The sequence below is a fragment of the Desmodus rotundus genome, chromosome 5, assembly GCF_022682495.2.
Source record: "Desmodus rotundus isolate HL8 chromosome 5, HLdesRot8A.1, whole genome shotgun sequence".
NCBI lineage: Eukaryota > Metazoa > Chordata > Mammalia > Chiroptera > Phyllostomidae > Desmodus > Desmodus rotundus.
Genome location: NC_071391.1, coordinates 160,642,332 through 160,668,155, shown reverse-complemented (window position 1 = coordinate 160,668,155; position 25,824 = coordinate 160,642,332). Strand labels below are relative to the sequence as shown.

At 43.0% G+C, this 25,824-nt stretch overlaps 1 protein-coding gene across 1 annotated transcript in view; it reads right to left on the bottom strand.

Annotated features, from left to right (window-relative positions):
• NBAS (NBAS subunit of NRZ tethering complex) overlaps window positions 1–25,824 on the bottom strand; it is a 267,973-nt gene that overhangs the window by 19,897 nt on the left and 222,252 nt on the right. Inside the window, exons 47-49 of the mRNA XM_024552475.3 lie at window positions 23,345–23,434; window positions 15,410–15,605; window positions 1,194–1,333 (exon numbers count right to left, since the gene is read on the bottom strand). Of these exons, the coding sequence (XP_024408243.2) occupies window positions 1,194–1,333; window positions 15,410–15,605; window positions 23,345–23,434 (426 nt within the window). The remainder of the gene's footprint in view (window positions 1–1,193; window positions 1,334–15,409; window positions 15,606–23,344; window positions 23,435–25,824) is intronic.

Sequence of the window (25,824 nt, the reverse complement as noted above, 5' to 3'; positions counted from 1 at the left end):
ACACGGAAGGTTCTGTGAGCGGGAGCCTGCGCTGCAGTTCCAGACAGGGACGCCGAGACCCTGCTCTCAAAGGCCACGTGCTGGCGTGCTGTCTCTGGCAAAAGTGACAGAGGTCTAAGAAAGGCTGTTTTCCACAGGGATGTAAATTACAGTATAGGGAATGTAGCCAACGATATTTTAATAACTACATATGGGCCCAGGTGGGTACTGGAAATAGTGGGAGGACCACTCTCTGAAGTATATGACTGTCTAACCCCTGGGAACTAATACAGAATAATACTGAATGTCAACTATAATTGAGAAAAACAGAACAAAACAAAAAGAGCACTCTTCAGGAATCCCTAACAGTCCCGTCCCGGGGTTAAGGTAGAGTTTTCAGACATTCTTAGCAGTCGTAAACTGCACGGAGGATTTTCAGGAAAGCCTCCTTCCTCACCCCTGCAGGGTGCAGCTGGGCACCAGCATGGGGAGCATGCGCACCTGTGAGCAAGGGAGGCACAGGTGCGTCCTGGAGCCAGCAGGCATTTGGAATAGGGGCCCACGTGCTCCCGCTTTTTGCCAACAAGGAGTGACACTTCAGAAAAGGTAGCACTCGTGCTCAGAGGGAACCTGCCACGTGTTCATAGGGGTCCTTCTCAGAGGGCACGAGAATGGGACGGCCACTCCAGGCAGCCGTGAGTGGTAGCGGCTAGCTCAGCCTCACTCGGAGGAGGAGACCTCAGGGCGGTGAGGGCAGCCAGTGGTTGGCTGGGACACTGCCTCCCCACCTATTCGCCATGGGAGACCTGAGGCCATGCAACTTCTGAGCCTCAAATCCTCGTCTACAAAATGAGATGATGTCACCTTCCTGTGTAGGGCTGTTGTGTGAATGGACAATATATTGAAGTTGCAGGTAACACTGTGTGTGCTCAGTAAAGGGGAATTTTCAATTTATTCCATAGGAATTCTCAAGTTAGCATTGAAACCATGTTAAAAGAGAGTCAAAAGATTTTCTGCTTAAAAAAAAGTGGAACAGAAGTATTTGTTGACATAAATCAGGTGTTATCATCAATCACTGGCTGATATTTCTGAATAAAAAATTTGGGTTTAGGGGTAAGACAAATTTTATCTATTTCTTTCATTGGCTTGTTTGAAGGTACTGAATTTTTAAAACTTGATAACCCAAAGAAGTCTAATTTTATGTGGCCACTTACACATATTCATGACTCATAGGCGGCCACGCTTGTAGGAGCAAAACCAAGTGCTGAAATTCAACCTCTTGGTGGCTGGACTCCAGGAGCTCGGCAAAGAGCGAGTAGCGGTTCTCTTCATTTTCAACGTCACTCATGGCCACCTGGAAGTTCAAATGCACATGTGAAACTGAAGGCAAAGGCTGAGGAAACGGCCCATAGAAGAAGTCAAATTTGGTTGTTGTTACCACTCTTCTGGCAATTTTTACCAGGCATTGAAGAAAGTTGAACAACATCCCCCTGTACCCCCAAAAAACCTTCAAAAGCTCTCCGCCTTTCCCATCTCAAAGCTTTAAGTTAAAAATTATTTAGAACAAATCACATTATGGTAATGTTCTTTACCAAAAAAATTCAAGCAAGTAGATTTCCACAGAACTGGGTTACTGGCATTCAATATATGTTATGCTAAAATACCGAATCATTTTATGGGAAATGATGAGTTCACCATACTAAAATTTAACTGATGTTTTTGCTTTACATTATTCTAAATGCATTTCTACTTTTCATTTTAGCATTTTCACCACTAACTATTCATGTTGGCTAGAAAATTTCTCTAATGTGAAGTTAAAGATTTTACTAAAATGCATTTGTTATATGATATTTTGCTACAAACACAAATAAACCACCCTTTATTCTCATCTCCATTTCTAATGTAAAACAAGTCACAGTCAAATAAAGAATGCTCATTTTGCCCTGGCTGCTGTGGCTCAGTGGATTGAGCGCTGGCTTGCAAACCAAAAGGCCACCAGTTTGATTCCCAGTCAAGGCACATGCCTGGGTTGCAGGCCTTGTCCCCAGTTGGGGGTGTGCAAGAGACAACTGATCAATGTTTCTCTCCCCCTCTTTCTCCCTTCCTTCCCCTCTCTCTAAAAGTAAATAAATTTTTAAAAATCTTAAAAAAAAAAGGAATGCTCATTTTTCCTCTCACTGAAGACCCAGATGACATTTCTTTCATGTTGACACAATCCTAAAACAAATCACATCCCCAGCACTGTGGGTGCAACAGTTTGCTCTTTTGCATGAAGAGGCAGTTTTCAACACAAGAGCAGGTCAAAAGCTGGCTCTGTGGTTCCCCAGCATCTCATAGCACAGACTGCCCATTAACTGGGTAACTGAGACTCAGAGGGCACCTTGAGATGAGAATGCATTCATTCCTATGCGTTTCCTATGTACACATTAGTGCATGTTTCCAAAGCATTTACTTTAATGGTCATTCTGGCTCCGAACTCAGGGAGCCACCTGAGAAAGCTGCACCACGAATTCTGCAATCACACAAAGTGGGTCAGTGCCATGAAACGGCCAGCACTTACGCCGGAAACCCTGCTCATGCCGCAGCCAGGCGGGCCCTGCACGCCGACCCTGAGGCCCGTGTCTCTCCTCCATGGAGTAATGACTCAGTGCACGTCATCATTTTTAAAACAATTTTATACTCCAATAAGTCAGCTGACCCTTCCAAGAGTTGTGTGTGGAGAACAGCACAAGTATTGCCTCACTTTACAGGTGGAGAAAACAGGCTTATGTGTCCCAGCCACATGGCTAACAGGTGGCAGAGCCAAAAGATAATTCTAAGCCAGTGGCAGAGACAACATAGAACCAGATCAGGAAGTTCTGAATCAGAGAACTCAGTAAGCTAAGTCAGCTTTGAATTATTTATATTGGTGGCCTAACTGGGAGTTTCACGATAGCTTCTTACTTGTATAAGGAAATGTTTTCTAAAAAATCTCAAACTCAAGCCATCCATCTGTTGTTGCCAGACTTCACCACCTTCAACTCCTCTCCAGCCTCAGGGCCCCTCCGGTGCTCCGCGTTCGTCACGCACACACGTCTACCTCGGGGACTGGAATCTGTTTCCTGTGCCCCGCACGTTCTTTCCCCAGATAGCTGTGAGGCTCATTCGCCATGTCCTTCGAATTTCTACTGTCACTTTATTGGAGAACACACCGCACACTGTGTGCACGCCCTACCTACGGCAGCATTCCGCACCCCTATCTACCTCCCTCACCTTGCCTTGCTTTCCTTCTTAGCGCTTACAAGCCTGTGGCATGTTAGGTATTTGTTTATTGCCTTTCTTTTTCCATTAGAATGGAAGCTCCTTAAAAACAGAGACTTTTATTTGTTCACTGGTTTACTCCTACTGCTTTAAATAAAGAACTAATGAGCAGGTACACAAGTGAGTGAGTGAAGACATAAAACATTTTAGCGCAGAATGATGTCAAACATTCAGAGATGCCATAACTTGTTGGCCATTCTTTTTTGATTACAGATGGACATTAGGTTTCAAAAGAAGATGCCACCCTGAAGGAAGTCACAAGACAGACCCAGAGACAGCGTGCTTACTGACACTGCATCTCAGTCACGGAGGCCTTGCCCAGCTGTGGGGTCTCAGGAAAGCCCCTCTCTCTCAGTCTCCTGTTCCTCATCTGTGGGACGAGCCCCCAAAATACCTTGAGTCCCACTCAGAAGGTCGTAAGTGCCTGGGGCTCTGCAGCTGGGAGAAAGGTTGGGAAATGGCTCCTCTTTTCTCTCTTAGTTATAATGTGAGTTTTTACAGAGTTCATTTATAGAAAACGTTCTGTGTGTAAAAAACACTTAAAAACAACGGAGTGATATGTTGCCAATGTTCCCAGCAGTGTCAGTATTCCAGTTTCTACAATTAGCTGCAGTATAATTAAGCGTAAGTTCCTTCTTTACACAACATGCAGAGTGTAATGGGTTGTTTGCTTCAGACCATGAAAGGGAAGAGATCAGGAGAAAGTGCCTTCAATACCATTTAGATTTCTTTCTTTTCAGGAAGTGTAACAGCCCGTAAATTTTATGTACATTAACTGTCACAGGAGGAGAAAAGAAACTATAAATTAAACCTTCAGATGTTTGTGTTCATATTAGTGTGCAAGTAATAGCTCCCACTTAAAAAGGTGTTTGGTAATAAATTTCTTTGTATAACACATTTCTCATGTATATACAGACTTGTTAAGAGCATGTCTTTGTCAGGAAACATTTGCTTCTTAATGCTCACTAATCATTTCAATTAGTGAATTTTCAGAGCAATGATCCCCATTTTTAAAATGCAAATGCCAAAATTACAGTAACTTATCACCCCTTTTGTGCACGCACACCTGAATGTTACCTCGTATTATAAAGGATTTTAAACTGTTACTCAGCTCCTAAGAAAGCAGTTTTAAATTCTCTACCACTGTAGCTGCAAATGTTTATTTACCTCCTATGAAAGAAGATTTGTGTCTACATATTAAAATATTTAAATTTAACAGGATAATATAAGCTTATTTTCCCATCATGTCGTATGTTTTAAATATATATTCTGATAACCAAAACTCAAAATGAATTTTTATAAATAAAGATAAGAGTTAAACATATGCAAAGAACTTCCAGCCTGGATACAATAGTGTTAACCCATTTCCCCTGCTCCTCTCTAAAAGCACAGCAATAAACTATGGAAATAACGAAAAAGACAACCAGAGGTGAACTCCCAACAGTGGTGGAGAGAAATCAGACTGGTCTGGGACACCAGGATGGGAAACCTCACACAGAGGCGGGTGCCCTGCACGCCCTCACCCGACAGAAGGCACTCAGAACGAGTGTTTGCCGCCTCGTGACCCAGGAACAGAAAAGAGCCCAGATAAGGCCATTTCTCCTCAGCATTCCAGAAGGAAGGGAGAAAAAGGACAGAGCTGAATGAGTATTTTAACAAATAACATTTAAACACTTCCCAAATTTGGTGGAAAATATAAACCTACAGATTTAAGAAGCTGAGCTAAGCCCAAAGAGTAAGCCCAAAGAAATCCATGCCAAGACATCATGGTCAAACTCTAGTGAACCAAAGACAAAGACAGAATCTTGAAAGCAGCCAGAAAGAACAACACATCACCTACAGGGGAAGGACAGCTAGAGTAACAGTGGATTCCTCATCTGAGGCCATGGAGGCACAACTGTCAACTACATATTCTGTCTACAGCAAAACTACCCATTAAGAAGAAAGGGAAATAAAACACTCTCAGCTCAAGAACCTCCCTCCACAAAAAGAAAAATCGGTCACTAACAGCCCTCATCTTAAAGGCTGGCTAAAGGAAGTTCTTCAAACAGAAAGGAAATGATTAAAGAAAAAGCACTGGAGCGTCAGAAGAAAGAATGAAGAACATAAGCAGAAATATGAGTAAACGCAATAGACTATCCTTTTTCATGTGAGCTTGATACATTGTATTTGATGAACAGAACAAAGATGATAACAACTGATACTCAGGTAATGACATTTAACAGTGGGAAGGAAAACAGACCCAAACGGAAGTGATGTTTCCACATTACACTCCAAGGCAAGGATGTCTGCTTCTACCACTCTTCTTCAGCATCACACTGAGAGTTCTAGCCACTGAAATATGGCAAGAAAAGTGAATAAAAGGCATACAGGTTGGAGGAAAATTTTATATTTACAGATAACATAGTTGTCTACTTAGAAAACTGCAAGAAATCTTAATATTAAAAAAAACAAAATCAAAAATTAGAAATAGTGAATAAGTTAGCAAGGCCAGAGAATACGAAATCAATGCACAAAAATCACATGACCTCACGGGGTAATGGTGGCGCACCTGACTCCAGATCAGCAATCAATCACATCTCTGTTTACTAACAATGAACACGCGAAAACTGACAGTAACAATATTCCATTTGCAATTGCCTCAAAGAAAATGAAATATTCACATGGGCAGGATCTATGTTTGAAAAATTATAGCATGTTCATGAAAGACATCAGAGGAGATGTCTTTCATAAAGAAAACATCAGAGAAGAACGAGCAGATACACCACGTTCATCGATGGAAAGACTCAACACAGGGAAGACGCCAAGCTGATCTATAGGTTTAATTCAATGTCTATCAAACTCCCAGCGAGGCCGTTTGTAGACTTAGACAAGCTTTTATAAAAGGTATATGAAAAGATGCCCTGGAATAACTAAACAAACCTTACAGAGAAGAGTAAAGTGGGAGAAATAACTGGAAAGACTCTTCATGATGTCAAGTGTCTCACTTAGCCACAGTAAGAACGCTGGTGTGTGGGGCAGACGAACAGACACGGACATGAATGTGTGGAATGGAGAACACGGAGACAAGTGTGTCCAACTGATGGCTGACCAAGGGCAAAGCACTTCGAGGGAAGACAGAGTGTTTTCAACAAATGGTGCTGGAGGGATCTGATCTCACGGGGGGAGGAAAAGGAAAAAAGTAACCTCAATCTAAACCTCGCACTTTAGACAAAAATTACTCAAAGTATACAAGAGATTTAAATACATTAAATGTAAAATTAGAAAGTTTCAGGGAAAACTAAGAGAAAACCTTGGGGATCAAGGGGCCGGCAAAGGGCTTCTGCTCACGAGATTGGCAGAGCGTGCGACCCACGGACAGCGGTCTTTCAACAGCTTTGCAAGTGTCTGTAACTCGTCCTGTGGGAAAAGCGTCCAAGACGAGTTTGCCTCAAAGCCACACTCCATCCTTTAGACAGGAGTACAGAAGGACCCCCCCCCACCACAGTTCATAAAGAGAAGAAAGGCATTAAATTTATGGGTCATAGACCTGAACAGAAAATGTGTTGCAATTGACAGCAATGTGTTGGACCAGAAAACACTGAGTCTGTATGAAGATTTCAGCAAAGAATCCCCTGAAATAAGCAACCAAATTCACTTTCATACAGTAATAATTTTATTACAGTATATATTTATAATTATTCTACTATCAGTTATTGTAGAAATCTCTTACTCTGCTTAATTTATAAATAAATTCTATCATCAGTACTATGTGTAGGAAAAAACCACTTTATGTAGGGGTTGGTACCATCCACAATTTCAGGCATCCACTGGGGGTCTTAGGATGTATCCCACGGTAAGGGGGCTAACTGTATTACATGAAGGCTCCTAAACACGGCTTTCCGCACGATAAAAAGAGCCAATACTCCTTCCTTTGAAGAATAATATTTACTTTTTTATTTAAAAAAATGATATACTAAGTTAAAAAGATGTTTTCATAATTAGATTTGTGATTACTAAGACCCTATACTAGTGTCTTATGAGTTGTTTTCACATATATTATTGTGTATTCACTTATTTTAGCCCTTATAATACATAAATCCTATTTATTAATTCTAGTCATTTTCAATATTTTTGTTTTCTCTAGAAATTAGAATTCTATAATCTAAAAGCAATGGCAATTAAGGTTTTTTAAATGTCACAGCTCCTATTTCTGTTTCTTGTTTGACCACACTGATTAGGATGTCCAGACCGAGGCTAAAAAAACAGTAATATCAAAAGCTCTTGTGCTCAATTCTCATGAAAGTGTCTCCGAATTTTCAGTTTTGAAAGTCAGCTATAATTAAATCCTAGTGGTTAGCAGAGAACACACAGCACAGAAAACAGTCAACATAGATTTCTTATAAAAATACTATAATAAAAAAAATGATGTTATCTACTTTCTTTCTAGAAGACTGTTTTAGTGCAATATGTTTTCGTATCACAACTAGTAATGTTGCTCATTAATGGTTAAAAAAATATTAAGCAACCATAAGTTTAAGAAAATCACTGTCATAAATCTAACAAATCATCTGAAAAAAAACGAGGGAGAAAAGCATGGCTCAGAGGCCATGAAGTCACAGCCATGGGTCTCAGAGGCTCACAGCAGTGGTGAGCGTGCGCAGTGAGCATTGATGCCGGGGGGCGGGGCGAGGGGTGAATTCCCTAAAATGCCTGAAAATAAGCACCTGGGACCTAGGAAAGAGTGAAATCCTAGGAAGTAGTGCAATCCATATTAAAACATCTATATTCCTAGAATTGAGCAAAGAAGTGAAAGGACTCATGACATGGACAACAGTGTGGTGATGGCTGAGGGGAGGGAGGGGTAAGGGGACTAAATGGTAATGGAAAAAATACAGTAAAGATTCCATCACGTAAATATATTTCACTACTGCACAGGAAGTACAGAGAAATGACATACGTGCTCAAACAGCTACGACATGAAGTGACTAGAGAACGTATTTTAACACAGAGGAAAAACCACCTGTGGGTGGCTATCAAATGCTCCCACGAGCCTCCTAAGGAGACTGTAAAATAAATGATAAAGGGCAATTTGGTAAAATATGCCACTTCCAGAAAAAGCTCATAAAGTCCAAGAAACACAGAAAAAATGTTTACGTTGAAGATATTACTGGATCTTTCTGCATCTTCATTTCCTCTTCTGTAAAACGAAGATAACACACTTATATGATGGTTGTGAATATGATGTGAGACAATGTGAACGAGAGAGCTAGCACACAGACTGGCACATGGCAGGCACACAATTAGTAACAGGTAACATTTACACTATGCACTACATGATATGCTATGTATAGAAAAGTGGAATGCTGAATGTGTGCTACACTTTCTGCTAACAAGAATTACATCTACGGATAGGACAGAAGAAAAAGGAATATGGCTGCTGTAGGATAACAGAGTTGTGGGTTAACATTTGTCTTTTAACCTCTATTTTGCAATAAATGTAGAATTTGAAATGACTCTTCAGCCTTGCCTTCCACAGATTAGTGAAAGTTAACTTGAGAGAAATTGCCATTTCCCCCCAAACTTTGCTTCACTCTGTCCTTCGCACAGTGAAAAGGAAGTAGCACGTACCTGTTTCAGCTCCTGTGCGGCTTGCCCAGCGAGCTGGGGGTGAACGTGCACTATTTACAGGCACTGTACAGATCCCATACCGACCCACAAACACACTTCACGGGATCAAGGGTGAAATTCAAATGGGACTCCAGCATAAGAACCTTCCCATTTGTCTCCAAAAGCATGCTTCTCTCCTCATTGAATTAAGTGACTTTAGTCCTCACTCTAAGTCAATTTGTCGAGGAGCTGCAGCCTCCTTATCACACAGTCCCTGTCCTTGAGAAAGTAGACTGAGTTGCCCACTCTCCGAGGATGACAGCTTTCACCTTGCATCTCTCTGTGGCTGTGGGAAGGGCCCAGAGACTTCACACCACGGCCCTGCTCCTGAAATCCGCACCTTCCTACAGGCACTGGCAGGAGCCCATGTGATCTTCAGACACTGGGACTAGGAGATAGGGATGAGTGCATATAGAAGCACCTTACGAGCAGAGAGCAATCACCCCGGGGAGAGGACTGTTACGGACTGTTACCACCATACTCCTGTCTTCCTTACGAGCTGACGAGTGGCTGGGCGGCTTCTACGGGCTCAGTGATGACACCTGATTTAAAGTTGCAGAGTAACTGCGATTCCTTTCATGAACACAGTCAAGTAGACTGAGCTGTCTCTGCAAGCAGGGGTTCAAAGTAAAAAGACAAAAAAATCCCTACTCCAACAGACACACTGGAATATACAAAGGTGACGGAGGTGGTTTTGGGGTACTAGACTCCTGTCTGCTAGGCACTGCTTTTATCAGGTTTCAGGTACCCAACGCTGCCTGCTGAGTCACCGGATCTAACCAAAACCTCTGGCGAGGAGATCCAGTTTTCAGAAAACCAAATAGTCCTCAGCTGTCGGGCTGGCTTTGGACTTGGTCATAATCAGTTACACAACCCCACCGCTCTAAGCAGTGTGCAGACCAGTGCCTGGCACACTTAAGTACTCAATAAACAGATAATTGTAGTAATTTATTCTTATTATTGGACAAGAAAAGAGAAACAGAACGAATTACCATCATGCCCATTTCTGAGTATTTATGGGTTTTATTAAATAGAAAATATAAAATTGTGAAAACAGAGCTGAAGTTTGAATATTAAGAGTGGGTAGCTGTTTTCTGACAGGCTTTCCATCTCTGAGGCAGACACGTGAGGAGCAGACGCAAGTGCTGAGAGAATTTCACCAGTGCTGGCTCCTGCTCGGCTCGGAATTCAGGCGCAGCTTGTGGAGACAGCGTGAGGAGGGGCGCGGTCCACCCAGGAAGGCTGGCCGGGGGAGGAATGAAGAAACGAGGGCACAACCCACGCACACACCGTTGTGCTTCCATGTGTGACACGTATTTTCACGTGGAGAATGTTTTATGATGTTTAAAATGAGACATATGATAGGGAAAAATACTTTGTGTTAAAATAAGAACAGGAAAAATTCCACCTTACAAATTTTTCCTCTAGGACAGACAACCAATCCTGCCATATGAGCCCCTATAAATGCACGTGTGTTTACTTTAAAGAGCAGCTATGGAAGCCCAATTTTTCAGGCCAGACTTTGCTTTTCAGTTGAAGTTGATGAGGTATTAGCAGCGTAATTCACGGAGCTGGAAACACTGTCAATGCGGGGTGTCACTCACACTCAGTATGAAGGTTGGCCCTGCCCCTTCACAGCTCTGTGAGCCTCAGGGCCCTCCTACTTAACGGTAAGGTAACCACACCCATCGCACCAGGTTACTGCGAGAGTAATGTAGCACAATGTAATACAATACAACACACACACACAGGGCCAGAGACACAGGCTCTGGGATCAGACAGAACTGGGTCTGGACTCCCGTTCTATCATCCACAAGCTGAGTGACCTTCAACAGGCCCTATGACCTCATCCAAAACACAGATGCGGCAGCCACTCTGCAAGGTTGCTCCCAAGATTAAATGCAATAACATGTACCTGGTACACATCCCGCAGTCCCCTCTCCTCCCGGTGATGCTGGTGACAAGAGGGCAAACCTTTCAAGCGAAGAATCGTAATTCATAGAGGGAGACTCTTCAAATGTTTGAAGGACCCAGTAAATACTGCTGCTCTCTCTCTAATCATCTGAGGAAAAAAGGCCCTCTGCGTTCTACCCTAACATCTCAGGCCTCTTGCTCCTCCTACCTGGACAAACATGTGGCAACTTGTAACACAAAAGGCAACGGAGCTGGTCAGAAATCACTGTCAGCAATTATGGCAAATCAACAGGAAACAGAATCCATGTAAAAGTGCCAGGCCGCTCGCTATGGAAAGCTGTCCCTGTTTCGCACTGAAGCACTCAGTGTGCACGTAACGGGGGAGTAGCGTCGCCGAACCCCTCCTCACGCATGGTGAGGACAGCAGACTGAACGGCAGGAGCCCTGGCCTGCCATTCTAAAAGGGATCTTGGACAAGTTTTCAAGATTTAATATATTCATTTATTCAGCAAATATTTAATGAGTGTCTTCAAGATCCCTGTTCTCATGGAATTTGTATTCTAATGGAATGAGACAGACACCATATAATAAACAGACAGATACAAGGATAGGTAGGAAGAACTCAGCAGAGAGTGATTAGAAGAGAATTAAAAGGGGCATCAAATAGACTGTGGGTCACTAATTTAGGATGAAGTCATGTGAGAAATGGTGAGGAGGGAACTACTCCTTTCTGGACATCCGTCTCCTTTTCTACAGAATGTGACTATGGAACTAGGGTGCCTCTGAAAGTCTCCTCTACTTCTAGGAATGGGACTTCATGCCTGTTACAAATATATCACACATGTGTGCACATGTATTTTTAACATCAAACATTATCTTTTATGTGATTAAGCAAATAATTTATGGCAGTAGGTCTTAACTTTGAAGACACTTAATGTAACATAAGTTATTTGTAAGAAACTAAATACAGCTTTGCACGCTAAACTTTCCTACTGTCGTTGAGCTCTGTCTGACAAAGAAGCACCTTTTTTGGCAAATGAAGCCAAACTGGCCTCTGACCAGAAGGGTAAATATGTTTCTGCATGTTTCAAAGTAGGCAAACACTTAAATTTGTAATGAAGTTAGAAGTTGTCTTAAAATCTTTCTGGTCATCGCTTACAACTACAAATTGAGACAGTGAAATTTTAAAAGGCAAGACTCCAAGCCACAGGTTCTTTTTTTTTTTTTTTTTTTACATAAAAACACAGGAAAATATATTGAAGTGATCAGGTATGGAATTTTTTAAGAAAACATCAGTATTTTGACCCACATTTTTCATGCACCAGTTAACTAGAAAATTACAAAACCTGAAAAACTCCGATAAATTGTACCAAGAGGATAAACACAATATACCCACCCCCACCCTCCACTCTCAGTCCTCTGCCTCACTTACCTCCCTCTGCCTGCGCAGCTGGGGCACATTTCTGGAATAGAAATGAAGGCCTCTCAAGCTGTTGAAAAATGAGGGCCTCTGAATTTTTAATTCTGTTAACTAATCATTAGAAAACTAGAAATCGCTCTCTCTCTGAGAACCTGTGAGGTAGCAGGCTCCACAGACGCGGCGTTTAATTTTGCAGGAGCTGGCCGGTTTCCCAGCAACACACTGATTTGCGGGGCCACTACTGTGGGCACCTCGAGGATAATTAAATATTAAGCCCCTCTTTGATGTATGCAAAGTCTGCCTAAGAGGATTACCAGCCACAGTAAAGGGAGCAGTTCCTTATTTTCTGGTAATTGAACATTGCAATATCATTATCTCTTCTTATCTTTCCTCTAAGAATCCATCTCCATACTTAATATTACCTTTGAGAATGGAGAAGGAAACGGAGAAATGAGAAAAATGAGAACCTGAGCAATCAGCATTTTGGGGTCTTTTTGGTGTTTGGAAATGTGAGGATGATGACACTTTAATGCGTGGAAGGAGTGACAGGCGAGGTGAGCAAATCACCCTCTAGCTCCTCTCATGCAAGGCTCTACTTTCTACACCCAGTAGTAGCCAAGGCTCACGGTTACGAATCTTCCCCAAGATTATAAAACAACAGTGTAGGGAGGGTGGAAACGCATGCATAGAAACCCCCACTAGTGCCCTGACTTCCCTCTGCTCTGTGAAAGGAAACACAGTTTAAAAAAATAATAGTAATAACGGAGACAAAGCAATTTTCAACCACAGGCATAGTTCTGCGACATCCCAGAAGTTGTCGCTGTTCCCATTCTGAAGCCACATTTTCTGCGTTTATTATGGCGTACCAGACAGTTACAAACTATTTTAAGACAAGAGTTCCCCCAACCAAATTTGCTTGCCCTTCAAGATAGATCTGAATCAGAAATGGCAGACTGACACAGAATTCTTAATTGTGAAGCAGGAAGAGGAGGAGACACTCACAGATTTATTTTTCAAGACGACTAGAGATGAATAGCATAATTGAGGCTACAGCAGTTTTATTTCCACTACCAAATCCTTTAAAACTCAGATCATCCGCTGCCGAGAACAGGGAACTGCCCTACACAGGGAGACGAAGAGTGAGGAGACACGAGATGTCTGGGAGAGATGTTTTCCGGAGGGCCTGAAAAGGTGTGTGCGCCACCGAGGAAACTGATGCAATGAGAGGCTACACATGGACTCTGCAAACGAGAGAAGGCAGGGTGCGTGCGCTCAGGGCAATTGAGTCCCGAGCACTTAGAGAGGGGCTCTACGCCAAGCTGCCTCACCTGGGGGGTTTGGAGAAAGGTCAGCTATGAAGAAATCAAAATCTCAGAAACCACACAGAAGCTGCAACTCGTTCTCACAGCGACTGGAAACTGAGAAACGCTTCAAAAAAGAAATGTGATTTCTGAAGCGTTTGGACCCAAATGTCACAGCATGCATTACCGCGCTCGGCACACCAGGGAAGACGGACGTGCTCCCCTTTCCTGCTTCCACCTTCTTCCACAATGTTTTCACGGTGTAGACTGACACTACAGGAATTGAGGCTTCAAACCCTAGGAATGGGCCGCATCATCCTGCCAGGCTCCGGCCGCCAAAGAGACGAAGCTGAGATGCTTGGGAAGCTAGAGGATGGAGCTATCAGGAAAGCACCTGACTGCAGGAACATTCGCCTGCTTCAGCATGAGCCAGACCTGAAGCTCCATGTGACAAACCCGCAGGACAGAACTGAGCGCTTCCCGCTGGGACCACCACAAACCTTCCCCTCGGCTGAAAACACGCGCACCTCTGACACGGACTGCGCCGAGGTCCTGGAATATACCTCACAGACTACTGCATCTGCGTTCACGGTCTGCTCTTTAGAAAGGCCGGTAGTGGTCTCTTGATGTAATCTGAGGCAAAATGATGGACTGTTGGTGAGCTCAGAGTGCTTCATAGAGAGTATTATCCAAATATGAGTGATTTCTAATACAATCCATTTCCGCAATCTGGCAAAATCACGGAATTTTTGATAAGTCCATCTTCTTTGAAGAAGAGCTAACAGTACTTACCTATTCATCTCAGAGGGAGGTAAGAATATATAAGATAACAAGTATGAAGACGCTCTGAGATGAGTCGCAAGAATATTATCATTCATTTTTAAATTAATTGTTCTTTAAGTGTAATAATAAGGATATAAATATAAACTATAAAGCAAAACTTTAAAATCAGATGGTAACTCAGGTTGGAGTTGACCTTCAGGAGACCCTCTTGCAGACGAGCCCATCTGGGAAGACTTGTTTCTAACTGTTACTGGTGTGTGGTCTACACCGCCTGCTAACGCGCAGGCCTGAGACTACTGGCTCTTAAGCGCTGTCTTCGGGATCCACCAATTTCGAAGGCAAGCGAAACGCGGGAGCCGTCACAGTCCTTTGACTGGGAAACCAGCACTCCCACGTCTTCCAGGACATGGCCTTCTGGCTCTGAGCTCCGGTGCAACAGCTTCCGAGGGCTTCGAAAGGCAACGAGAAGCACCCAGGGCCTCAGAATGTTCATGATAGGAAGGGAACAAAACTTTTAATAATTATAACAGTAATAACAAATAATTTAAGCCCAAATGTGTGGAATTCAAAGTTCAATTATGTTTGAAATGGTTAGAGAAGCTTCCAGAGAAAAGATGGCCTGAGTGAGCCTTGAAGGGTGGATGGAGTGGAGAAACGTGTTTGCTACAGTGTTTCTACCTGGGTACCAGAGAAGAGAGGGCTGAGTACCTGGGCAGAGCACGAAAGACATGAACTAGCTACACTGCACGCTGCGTCCAGGGCGAGCCACCACGGTTAACTAGTACTGTGAAGACTCCTGACTACGTCTTATGAAGAGAAAAACGACACACACGTGCGAGGTGAGAAGTCGTCTACTCTGCATACGCACCTCCAAACATACGGAAAAATAAGACCCAACCCCGCTGCGGCACATGTTTAACTACTGCGTAGCTAGGTGGACGAACACATTGGAAGTCTACGTGACCATGCTGTTTGCTTGAAGGCAGCTTAAAGTAATCAAGAAATGACCTCTCGTCCTCGTCAACAGGGAAAACATTCAATAACCAGTCAGGTGCGCCCTTACCTGCCTCTGGGGCCAAGTGGCTTTGAGAATAGCTTCCGTCCGAAAGAACATGAGGAGCTTGCCGTCCTCCTCTGTCAAGTGAAATGACTGTCCCAAAATCTGCAGCACGTGGACTCGGGGCCGCACTGGCTGTGCGTCGTCAGCACAGAAGGGGCGCAGCCACGTCAGCAGGTCCTCGGGGGAAACCAGCTCTTCTCTGCAGAGCAAAGTCAAGGGTCAGACAGAACCATCCGAGGCTTCCTTCTCCTCCCAGTATTCACCTGTGGTGACTGGGGTAAACTCTGAATCATGGGGTGACTTTGTTTTTTATCTTGAGAGCAAAAGTTTAGGTCTTAAATGTCTTATAGCAAACCGTATTAGCTATTTAAAAACTACGTAAACTGAATGCAATTTTTAAACAGTGTCATATTAAATTGAGTTCTATAAAGCTGATAAAAATAATCATTAGACACTATGTCCTTAGCTGTATCTGTTATGCAAAGTTTAATAAACAGTGTGCTTATTTCAATTAACAATAATAATAGTGTCAGGCATCATTCCAGTAATTTTATATAAACTACTACTATTGACAGCAACTTGGCAAAGCAGGTATTACAAATTCCATTTTATTTTTTCCCACTTTCATTGAGATATAACTGACATATAACCCTGTACTAGTGTACAGTGTACAACGTAATGGTTTGATACGTGCATATACTGTAAAATGATTACCACAGTAAGTATGGCTAACATCCACCACCTGATGTACTTATAAAAGGGTTTTTCTTGAGAACTGTTAAGACCTACTCACTTCATAACTTTCCAGTACACAGTACAGTATCGTGAACGACAGTCACTTCACCGTACACACAAATTCCACTTCACAGATAAGGAATGAGGCCTCACGGAAATGGTGTAATATGCCCGTAGACATCTGTAACAGTTCAAACCTCACAGCCTGTGTTCTTCCTACCACTTTTCTCTGTGACAGAATTTCAATATGGGATGAGAGCATCAAATTTCATACCATCCTAAAGGTAAACTATGAACACTTGGGTTTTGAAGAGCCGTGTAGTCTAAAAGGGTTTAGAGAAGAGGATATTTTCTGCAAATTCCTGTCCAGTATCGGAACCCCTTCTCTTGTAATCCCAGGTGGACCATCTCAGGAAAACAACTTCTCGGTGATGATGTCAATGAATTACTACTGATGACTTTTATGAGGTTCCTCATCAGGAGCCTCATGCCCACAGGGCCCTGGAGACCCCTGACAAAACACCAAATTATACAGGTTTTGTTGTAAACAGAGGCTGCGAGGCTTCCAGCGATAAATCACCCAGATCACGTCCCAAATTCCATGCCCTAAGAAGACCACAAGAAAATTTTAAACCTGAGAAGAATAAAATTCTATGATAACACTAAGTCATTGATTTTCAACCTTTTTCATCTCAGGGCACATGTAAACTAATTACTAAAATTCTACAGCACATTAAAAGATATATTTTTTTGCCGATCTGACAAAAAAGTAGGCATAATTTCGACTCATTCCCACCAGACAGCTATTGTTGTGTTGGCTGTTGTCATTTTTTCATTTGGCAACCTCAGGGAAAAGAGGCCAGTGCCCTTGACTGAATAAACAGTCAGGTAATGTGTGTGTTTAAAATGCTGTGCCGCGGTACATAGGCTGAAAATCACTGCATTAAGTATATATAACTACCAATACAATTGAATAGCAATATAAATTAAAAAACATAAGTTGTTACTTGTACTTAAGTATAAAAGAAATCATGAAATGCTGTGGATAATTGGCATAAGCATTTCCCAAATTTACAAAGTCATTTATTAGTTTTAATAAATGTGTGTCCTTCTTAATCTGTATCAGAAATGGCAAAATTGGGATGCATGAAAAGGAGAATGCCACAAATATGCCCGGCATATCTACTATGTACAAAGTGAGCCGACGGTGTGGTGCTGTGGTAAGAGCACTTTGGGGGGAATCTGATGAACCTGTGAATCCTGGCCCCTTCCTTTCCTAACAGCTCTCAACAAAATTCATGAACATCATCACTTTCATTTCACACTGAAGGAGACAAAGGCCCTGAAAGGGTGTTTCTCAGAAGAGTCGGTGAAACCAAGAGAATGCCTATAAAGCCCTAGTGCTGTAAGTGGCACAGGATGTACTTAAACAGCAACATCATCAGCATCAGCATCACTCTTTTTATTACTAGCACCATCAAACTTTGTTCTTGATGACACAGATGAGAAAGTACATGGTCTCTGCCTTCCAACAACTATTAATACAATGGAACAGAAAGACTTTAAAGTGAATCTTCTCCAAATTACTAATACGAATTTAAACAATCTGCAACATACTAGGCCTGGATCAAGAAGAAAGGGATGGCAGGGAGGGAGGGCCCGTGGGGAGAAGAGAGGAGGAAAGGCAAGCAAGTCGGTGTGAGTGAGCTAACAGCGAGAGACACAGACACACATATGACACATGGACTCCACACGGGGCCCGGCCTCTGTGCACAGACCGACCCGCCCAAGCGCACACTCTTCTCACCACACACGGTGCCGGGTATGGCATGCATCTCAGCTGCCACGAAACCACTGGGGTATCTGGCAAGGAATGAGATATAACCGCAAATAAACAAATGCACGATGTGTTAATGACATTACAGTAGTATAAAAAGCGTGATTCTTTCAAAGAATTATCACCAGGTTGTATTAAAAAAATTGCTAGGAAGGCAGTAATCTTGGTGTGCACACAATTCCAATCTCAAACCTTAACTTTTGATTAGAGCTGGTAACCAGTTTGTGGCTGCTCTCCCCGAGTCTCACTGATCAATGAAAGCATGCACTGCAACGGGGAAGAACTGGTGACCGGAAAGTCATCCATGTGGCCTGAGGTGGCCCCAAATTCTGCGTGGTGGAGAGTGGACCCGCCGCCCTGTGGGTGGCCATGCCTTGCATAGGACTCAGCGTCAAAGAGCACAAGGCTCACACACTGCGGGTCCTCAGAGAAGCTCAGGTAGTTTCTTTCCCCTCAGAGCATGAAGAGTAAGAAGAAATGGATATAATTTGTTCTCATGGGCTTTTCTTTCTTTTTCCCTTTTGTCTTTTCTCTGCTTTAAAAATAATGTGAGTATCAGAAGTTTGGTGACGTCTGAATGACCAGACCCTGGTAGGTCCATGCAAAGCGTTAAGACAGCGGAAGCCAGTACTGTCTAACTCAGTAGCAATTTCCATAGACCAACAAAAACCCCTAACAGACCCAATAGTTTTAAAGGACATCTTTCCTCCTGTTTGAATACTGCACAGGGGAATCCTTCATTAATTATCTGTTTCCTGAACGGACTGGATTCTGCACATTCCTTTGAGAATCACTAATATACTGGTTCACGCCTGTGGGTCATTCCAGTTAAGAAATGCTTTTAAGGGTATAGGAAGGCAGGGGAACTAAAAAAAGGCCCAGGCAGGGAGAAGCGTGTAGAAGAGGAGAGAAAGCAGAGGGAAGTGACGCCTTCAGAGTTGCACCTCAAGCTCAGTCCATGGACCGGCCGGCCAGTGCTTGGGAGCTGGTTAGAAAGTGAAACAAGTTGGATAGAAAAAGTCAAGGACTGTATGATTTCACTCACATGTGGAAATAGAACTGAAAGTAACAAATGAATAAACAAAAGAAAACCACACAAAAATTCACAGACAGACAACAGTATGGGGGCTACCAGAGGGAAAGGGGGTGGGGGTAGTGAAAGGTAAAGGGGGTCAAATCCATGCTGATGGAAGATTTGACTTTGGGCGGTGAGCACACAATGCAATATACTGATGATGTATTATAGAACTGTACACCTGAAACCTATACCATTTTATTAACCAATGTCACCCCGATAAATTTAATTTTTTTTTAAAGGAAAGAAATGCAGAATTTTAAGTCCCACCAAGACATACTCAAGTAGAATCTTTGGGCGATTCCTATGCACAAGGCCACCTGAGAAGCACTGCCTGATTGTCCTTTGCTGGGGTTCTATAATGTCACGAGAAGGTGGGCTACGTTGAGGAAATTCATAACATGTCCTTACCTGGGGGACCCTGGACAAGTTACACAACCTGTGTGAGCTTCACGTCCTAATCTGTAAAATGGATACAATAATGTGAACAGTAAGGTCGTTCTGAGAATTAAGTGAGTTGCTGAACAGCCCTTTCAAACGTCTTGGCATAGAGTAATAAATGCTCATTAGCCTTTTTATTTTAAAATGTGTGGTAGTTATTTTCTTTTTTTAAAGATTTCATTTATTTATTTTTAGAAAGAGGAGAAGGGAAGGAGAAAGAGAGGGAAAAAAACGGCAATGTGTAGTTGCCTCTCGCTCACCCCATACTGGGGAGCAAGCCTGCAACCCAGGCATGTGCCCTGAGTGGGAATCGAACTGGCAACTCTTTGGTTCACAGGCCGGCACTCAATCCACTGAGCCACACCGGCCAGGGATAAAATGTGTGATAGTATTTTCTTAATTCCAGATTTAATGGACATTTTTATTTTAAAACATTTTTTGATGATTGATTTTTTTTAAATTCTTGCTTTTCTTAAGCAAACTAATGAACTAATTAATTCTTAACTCAAACTAGAATATAGATCATGCAGTTGGGCCTAATATCACGGGTTCTGCATCCAGATGCAACCAACCACAGAACAGAAAACACTTGAAGAAAAAAGTGACATTCTTGCTGACATGTGCTGTGTAGTTCTGCCTAGGGTGGCTGTGCCTGCAGCGGACACACACAGGCGGTTTTTCCTGCCGCTGTGCCCCACACAACGCAGTGTAACAACTGCTTACGTAACACCCTGCCTTGAATTAGTGAGGCTCTACAAGTAATCTAGAGATGACCTGAAGTATACGGGAGGACGTGGGCGGATTGCATGTACAACGAATACTCTGCCACTTCATTTGAGGGACTTGAGCATTTGAAATTTTGTATCTGCGGGGGTCCTGGAACCCATCCCCCATGGATACCGAGGAACAAATATATTCTCAAAATATGATGCTACAGGCAGACATAAACAGTGGGAGAAAGCACACAAATTCATAAAGCAAACTTAGCATGCATGAGCCTCTGAATAATTAACTACCTCATCCTCATCTGTAACTGCAGATGCTGTCGAAGGTTGCTGACACCATTTCAAACCCCTCGAACACTCGACCCTGACGTCCAGAGACAGGAACGTGGCCGGGCTGAAAGGAAGGCTGGCTGTGCAAGTGGCGGAGGCCCCACCGTGGCCCGCCAGGGCTGTGGTTCGTGGGGCCTGTGCCAGCACAGGTGAATGATGAGGGAGCAGGACCTTCGAGGGTGAGGCAGAGGCTGGAGTGAACAGGGACCAATATAAAAAGACAGGCAGGATGTGCTGATAATGGCATAAATTGCCTAAAAATTAAGCACCAAACCAACACTTGGTGGTAGCCATTAATATACACACCCAAACTCTTTTCTATGCAGTCTCTGTGCCAGGAGTACTATGCGGTGGTGTTTGCCTAACCTAAGAGCATGAAAGAGAGAGAGACAGAGACAGAGAGAATAATGCACAGAAAGAGAGGCGATTTCCTATCTAACAGATGCCATGGAGGCCACTGGGTGTCCACATTCCAGGGCAGGGCTGAAGGAGGCTTGTCAGGTCACCCAGAGGGAGGACGGGGGCACAGAGGCCTGATGTGGCCTCCTGAAGGTCAGGCAGTCATGGTAATGGCCAGGTAATGAGTGAGTGACCTGAGAGGGTCCCTTTAAAAGGGCCTGAGTTCCCATGTCACTCTGCCACTGTTAGACAGGAAAACTGAAGTCAACAGTATCAGGTTTCACTGTGATTTAAAAAAAAAAACCAAAAAAAACCTCACCGGGAATAAAAGTTACGACTTTGTGTTTCTTCCTCTTTCTCAAGAAAAGAAGAATTCTTTGAGGGGTTTTTGGGTTTTTTTGGTTTTTGTTTTTGTTTTTTGTTTTTTTTTTTTTGGTTAAAAAGCCTTTGTAATTGTTCTCTAGAATAAAAAGAAAGACCTTGTTCTGCATCTCCATTCCCTAATGTTCGCCTCTTTGGAAACTGAAGCTTAAGAAACTAGTCTGTATTCAAGAGACCCAAGCTGGATTCTTCTGTATATTTGGCTGGAAATTCACTGAGAAAAACACGGCCTTCAGATCTTTTTGAGATGCCCCCAGTGGACGAGCCTGAGCGACCCCACTGGAAAGGGCTTAAAGCAATGCGTGTGAAGATCCTTTTATCAGGTGAGGCCAGGACCCTGCTCAGCAGAACCTGAGAGCAGGGCTGGGCTGACAGTGGCCATGGGGAGCAGCCAGCCCCCTGTGGACCGACAGGCGTGCCTGGCTTGGCAAGGAGGCAGCAGGTGCGGCCTCTGGAAGGCGGCTGAGAATTTCCCATGCAGCACCTCCGCCTGCTCTGCTCTCTGCAGAATCAGCAGTTGCCCAGGCACTTTCCTCATCCTGAAGCCGCATTATCCACCTCCGCCTGCTAAAAGACTCTGATTTCACCCCCCACCACCCCCAGCCTGACTGGTGCACCCTGCCCTGACTTCCCCAGCAGGGTCCACAGCTCCCTCCACCTCGCTCTCTGCACTGCACTCACCACTCTTAGTGGAGGAACCAGGGCTCTGGCCAACTGTGAGAGACTCTGAGCCCTCATATCAGGGAGAGGGGTTATTTCTTACCCACATTTAACTCCTCGTGACTTACAACAGAGCATGGCACACAGCAAACACGCATAAAATAACTACCTGTCAGGTTCGAGTGAAAGGCCCCAACCAGCCACTGCTGTAGCTTCCTCTCCACCTGAAGGCCCACAAGGAAAGGGGTGCAGACAAACTGCCAGGCCAGGGGCAGGGGAAGTGGCGGGCCCTGCGTGCCACGGTGTTTTCCTCCACGCCTCACCCTCTGTTCTTTCACCCACGCCGTGGGCATGACGCAATGCGTGGAAACATGCCATCATGGCATCGGGGCACTACGCTGCAAGTCGGAGCCAGACTGGAGTCCTGGATCGATGCCCAGGCCCACGACTCTGGGAAAAGTCGGTTTCTCTCTCTGAGCTTTTCTGTCCTCAATGAACACGGCAACAACATATGCAGCCATCAAAAATAATGGTCATTGAATGTATAAAGAGGAAGATGTCGGAATAACAAGCAAATAAAATATAAGTGTTTATATATTTTGATCAAAACAATGTAAAAAATGTATTTGCACCTGAACAATAATGGCATTGGTAATATGCAAATAAAAACAATTATATTAATGAATGGAACTATGGGGAGTTTTTCAAACACTTCTTCATTATTATATATTTTCCATTATAAAAAGAAAACTGGGGCAAGGCGTTACAGGGTCGACATGGATATCAGACATCTGAAAGATTTTTGTGAACTCTGGGAAGTATTTAACTATTAACTCATTATTGCCATTATTCCCACCACTTCTATTACATGTGAATGAAGAAATTCTTTATGAAAATGACATTAGAGACACATACCTTTCTAGATTCACACAGCCTGCACACTCTGAGTCCTCTGACAAGATAGATCTAGCATATATAAAACTTTAAAAAATTAATATATACGCTCTAGGGATTTGCACACCTAGTCCGTATAGTTAACCTGCTGTGGCTGCACATCCCTTCTCCTCTAAGAAGCTCAGAGCTCGTCTCTCCGTGGCCTTCCTAGGAGGAAGCCAAGAAGACAGCCGGCCTCTCTTAGCAAACAAGGCTCAGAGGAGAAGACGAGCTACAGCTGATGGGTAAGTACCTGCAAACACACTCTAGTTATGCAGAAAGTGTTCAGCTCTTTCTTCAGGGTCACCTAGAAATGGTGCTTAGTCTTAGAAGCTCCATATATATGAAGATATATATGAAAAGTAATTCTAAGACTCTGAGGTAGGCCTGCAAATGAGACGGCAAACTTGCTCTCGTCTTACCCCTTGTCCACACTGGCGTGGACGGCTGCAACAACCCCTTCCAGGACCTGGAGCGCGTCCCGTGGCCCACCGAGCTCAGCGCAGCCTCCGCTGTGAAGGGAAAAAGAGAAGCACTGATTGAGAAGAGGACTGCTCAAACCTCAGACGACAGCTCATTCACTCAGACCACCCAGGTCGGTCGGTGGGGGGGGGGGGGGGCAGGGGGGTGCACCGCTGACTCATAGCCCTCCCTGGTCTACGTAGTCCACAAGGGCACCGAGCCCTATCCCATAAGCATGGATGTGAAAGTGAAACATTTTCTTCCCAGAAGGAACTCATATTCATGTTTTTTATCAAGAGAATAAAACAATCTTCTTGCATTCTGTCATTCAAAAGACATTCAATGAATATTAAATACATGAGCTATTGTAAACATTAACAATATATTGGGTTGGCCAAAAACTCTGTTTAGTTTTTTCCGTAAAATAAAAGAGACATTTTTCATTTTCACCAATAACTTTCTTGATTTAGATATTTTGAGTATGTCGGCTATCTCTCACGTGGCAGAACGTTGATTGCTGTCAATTGATGTCTCGGTTTGGTTGCTATCAACGTCAGCTGGTCCACCAGGCTTCGGTTGGTGGAGCATCGTCCAGCGAGAAACCTGCAGCACAAAACCTCACAAAACACTTTTGGCACGTTCAGTCAGTTGCAGTGCCTTCTCCACATGCTGCACAATCTTTTTGTTTTTACATTTCAGTTGCATTTTTACCTCTCTTGAAATAATAAATCATAATATGCCAAAAATGTTGCATATTTCCTTCCATCTTCAATATTAAAATTGCTTCACAGAAATTCACAAATTTGGTAAGATCTTTTTAAATGAAGGATGATATGACAGCTGGCACAATATAATCTAACAAAATCGTTTCAAATGAAGTTAATGACAACTAAGCACTACTAGAGCCATCTTACAAAAAAAAACCCAAGCTTTTTGGCCAATCCAATAATAATCATCCAAATTCTCCAGTAGGCCTTTTTATTAAAATACCCATATTTTCATGCTACTTAATAGACATCAGGCACTGTTAGGGGTTTTATCTACATTCTGCCATTTCCTATCCCGACAGCCCAGGAGACAGTACTATTACTATGCCCGTTGTGTAAGTACGGGGCCTGAAACTGTAGTGAGTTTTAAAAATGCAACAGAAGAAAAAGAAGTTTTAGATAAGTTTTGTGAATAATTTAAGATATATGTTTTAAAGTAATGCTGAATTCAGTTATTTTAGTGACTTTGCTATTTTATGCTTACTAAATTTTAGGAACTTTCTCAAATATAAATGTTATGAATATTGTCAATAGGAGTTTCTTTTCCTTTGAAAAAGAGGTAGTTGAACTCCTGATGTCCACTTTCTTTCAGCTGCTAAAAGATTTAATTCACATTTATTGAATGTCTTCAGTATGCTGAGTATAATATTTATCATATCAGAACCAAATCAAATCTTCAGTAGAAATGGGTGCCGCGAAAGAGGGAGAAGTACCGTATTTTTCAGACTACAAGACACACTGGACCAAAAGAAGCACCTAGGTTTTAGAGGAGGAAAATAGGAAAAAAAAAAACCCTGCTCCACCACCGCCCTCCCCCCACCCAGAGAGCCAGGTGAGCTACATTTGGACTATAAGACGCACCCTCATTTTCCTCCCAAATTTGAGGGCGAGGAGTGTGTCTTATAGTCCAAAAAATACGGTACAATTTATGTCAGAATTTTATAAACGTAAAAATATCACGCCATTTCCTTTTAATTATTAATGAAAATGTGTAATTTTTAGTAAATACACTAAATTCGTCAAGCATAAATATTCAAAACATTTAGTTTTGTGAGCTTCAAGTAAAACCCTGATTTAAGAAACAATGAGATAACTACGAATGGAAAGGTAGAACATGTGGCCATCAAGTGTCTTCATCATTTTAAAGAGGAAAGTGGTTCTTATGCTGCCACCACCACTGCCACCACCACCAGTGATGCCGCTAGAACAACGCTTTATTATTTTGGCATTTATTATTTCTGGAAAGCACCACACTTTCTTCTCTCTCGGTGTGAAACCACCGGACACCTCATAGCACTCTGGTGGAAACTGTATGAAGCCGGGTAATTACGCTGATAGAGCCTCATTTGATTGCCGTTCAGCTGCTGAAAACTGACATGCATTTAATCAAAAAGTTCCTCAAGAGCAATCCAGAATTACAAAGAAAGCTTAAAAGGAGAATGAATTAAACACAGCGAAATCTTTTAGCCTAATTGCATTATTCACAGAAAGCACTTGATGCCTCATTATTTTCTCAGCTTAACTTCCCCCTCTTCTCTAATCCCCTTGGATACATTCCTATGAAGACACTAGCGCTTCGATATAAAGTTAGGACTTCTCAACTGTGCGGTTTTTTGTTTTTGTTTCTGCCATTCACGGCAGGTAATTAATTCTTCAGTAAGTGTTAACCTTGC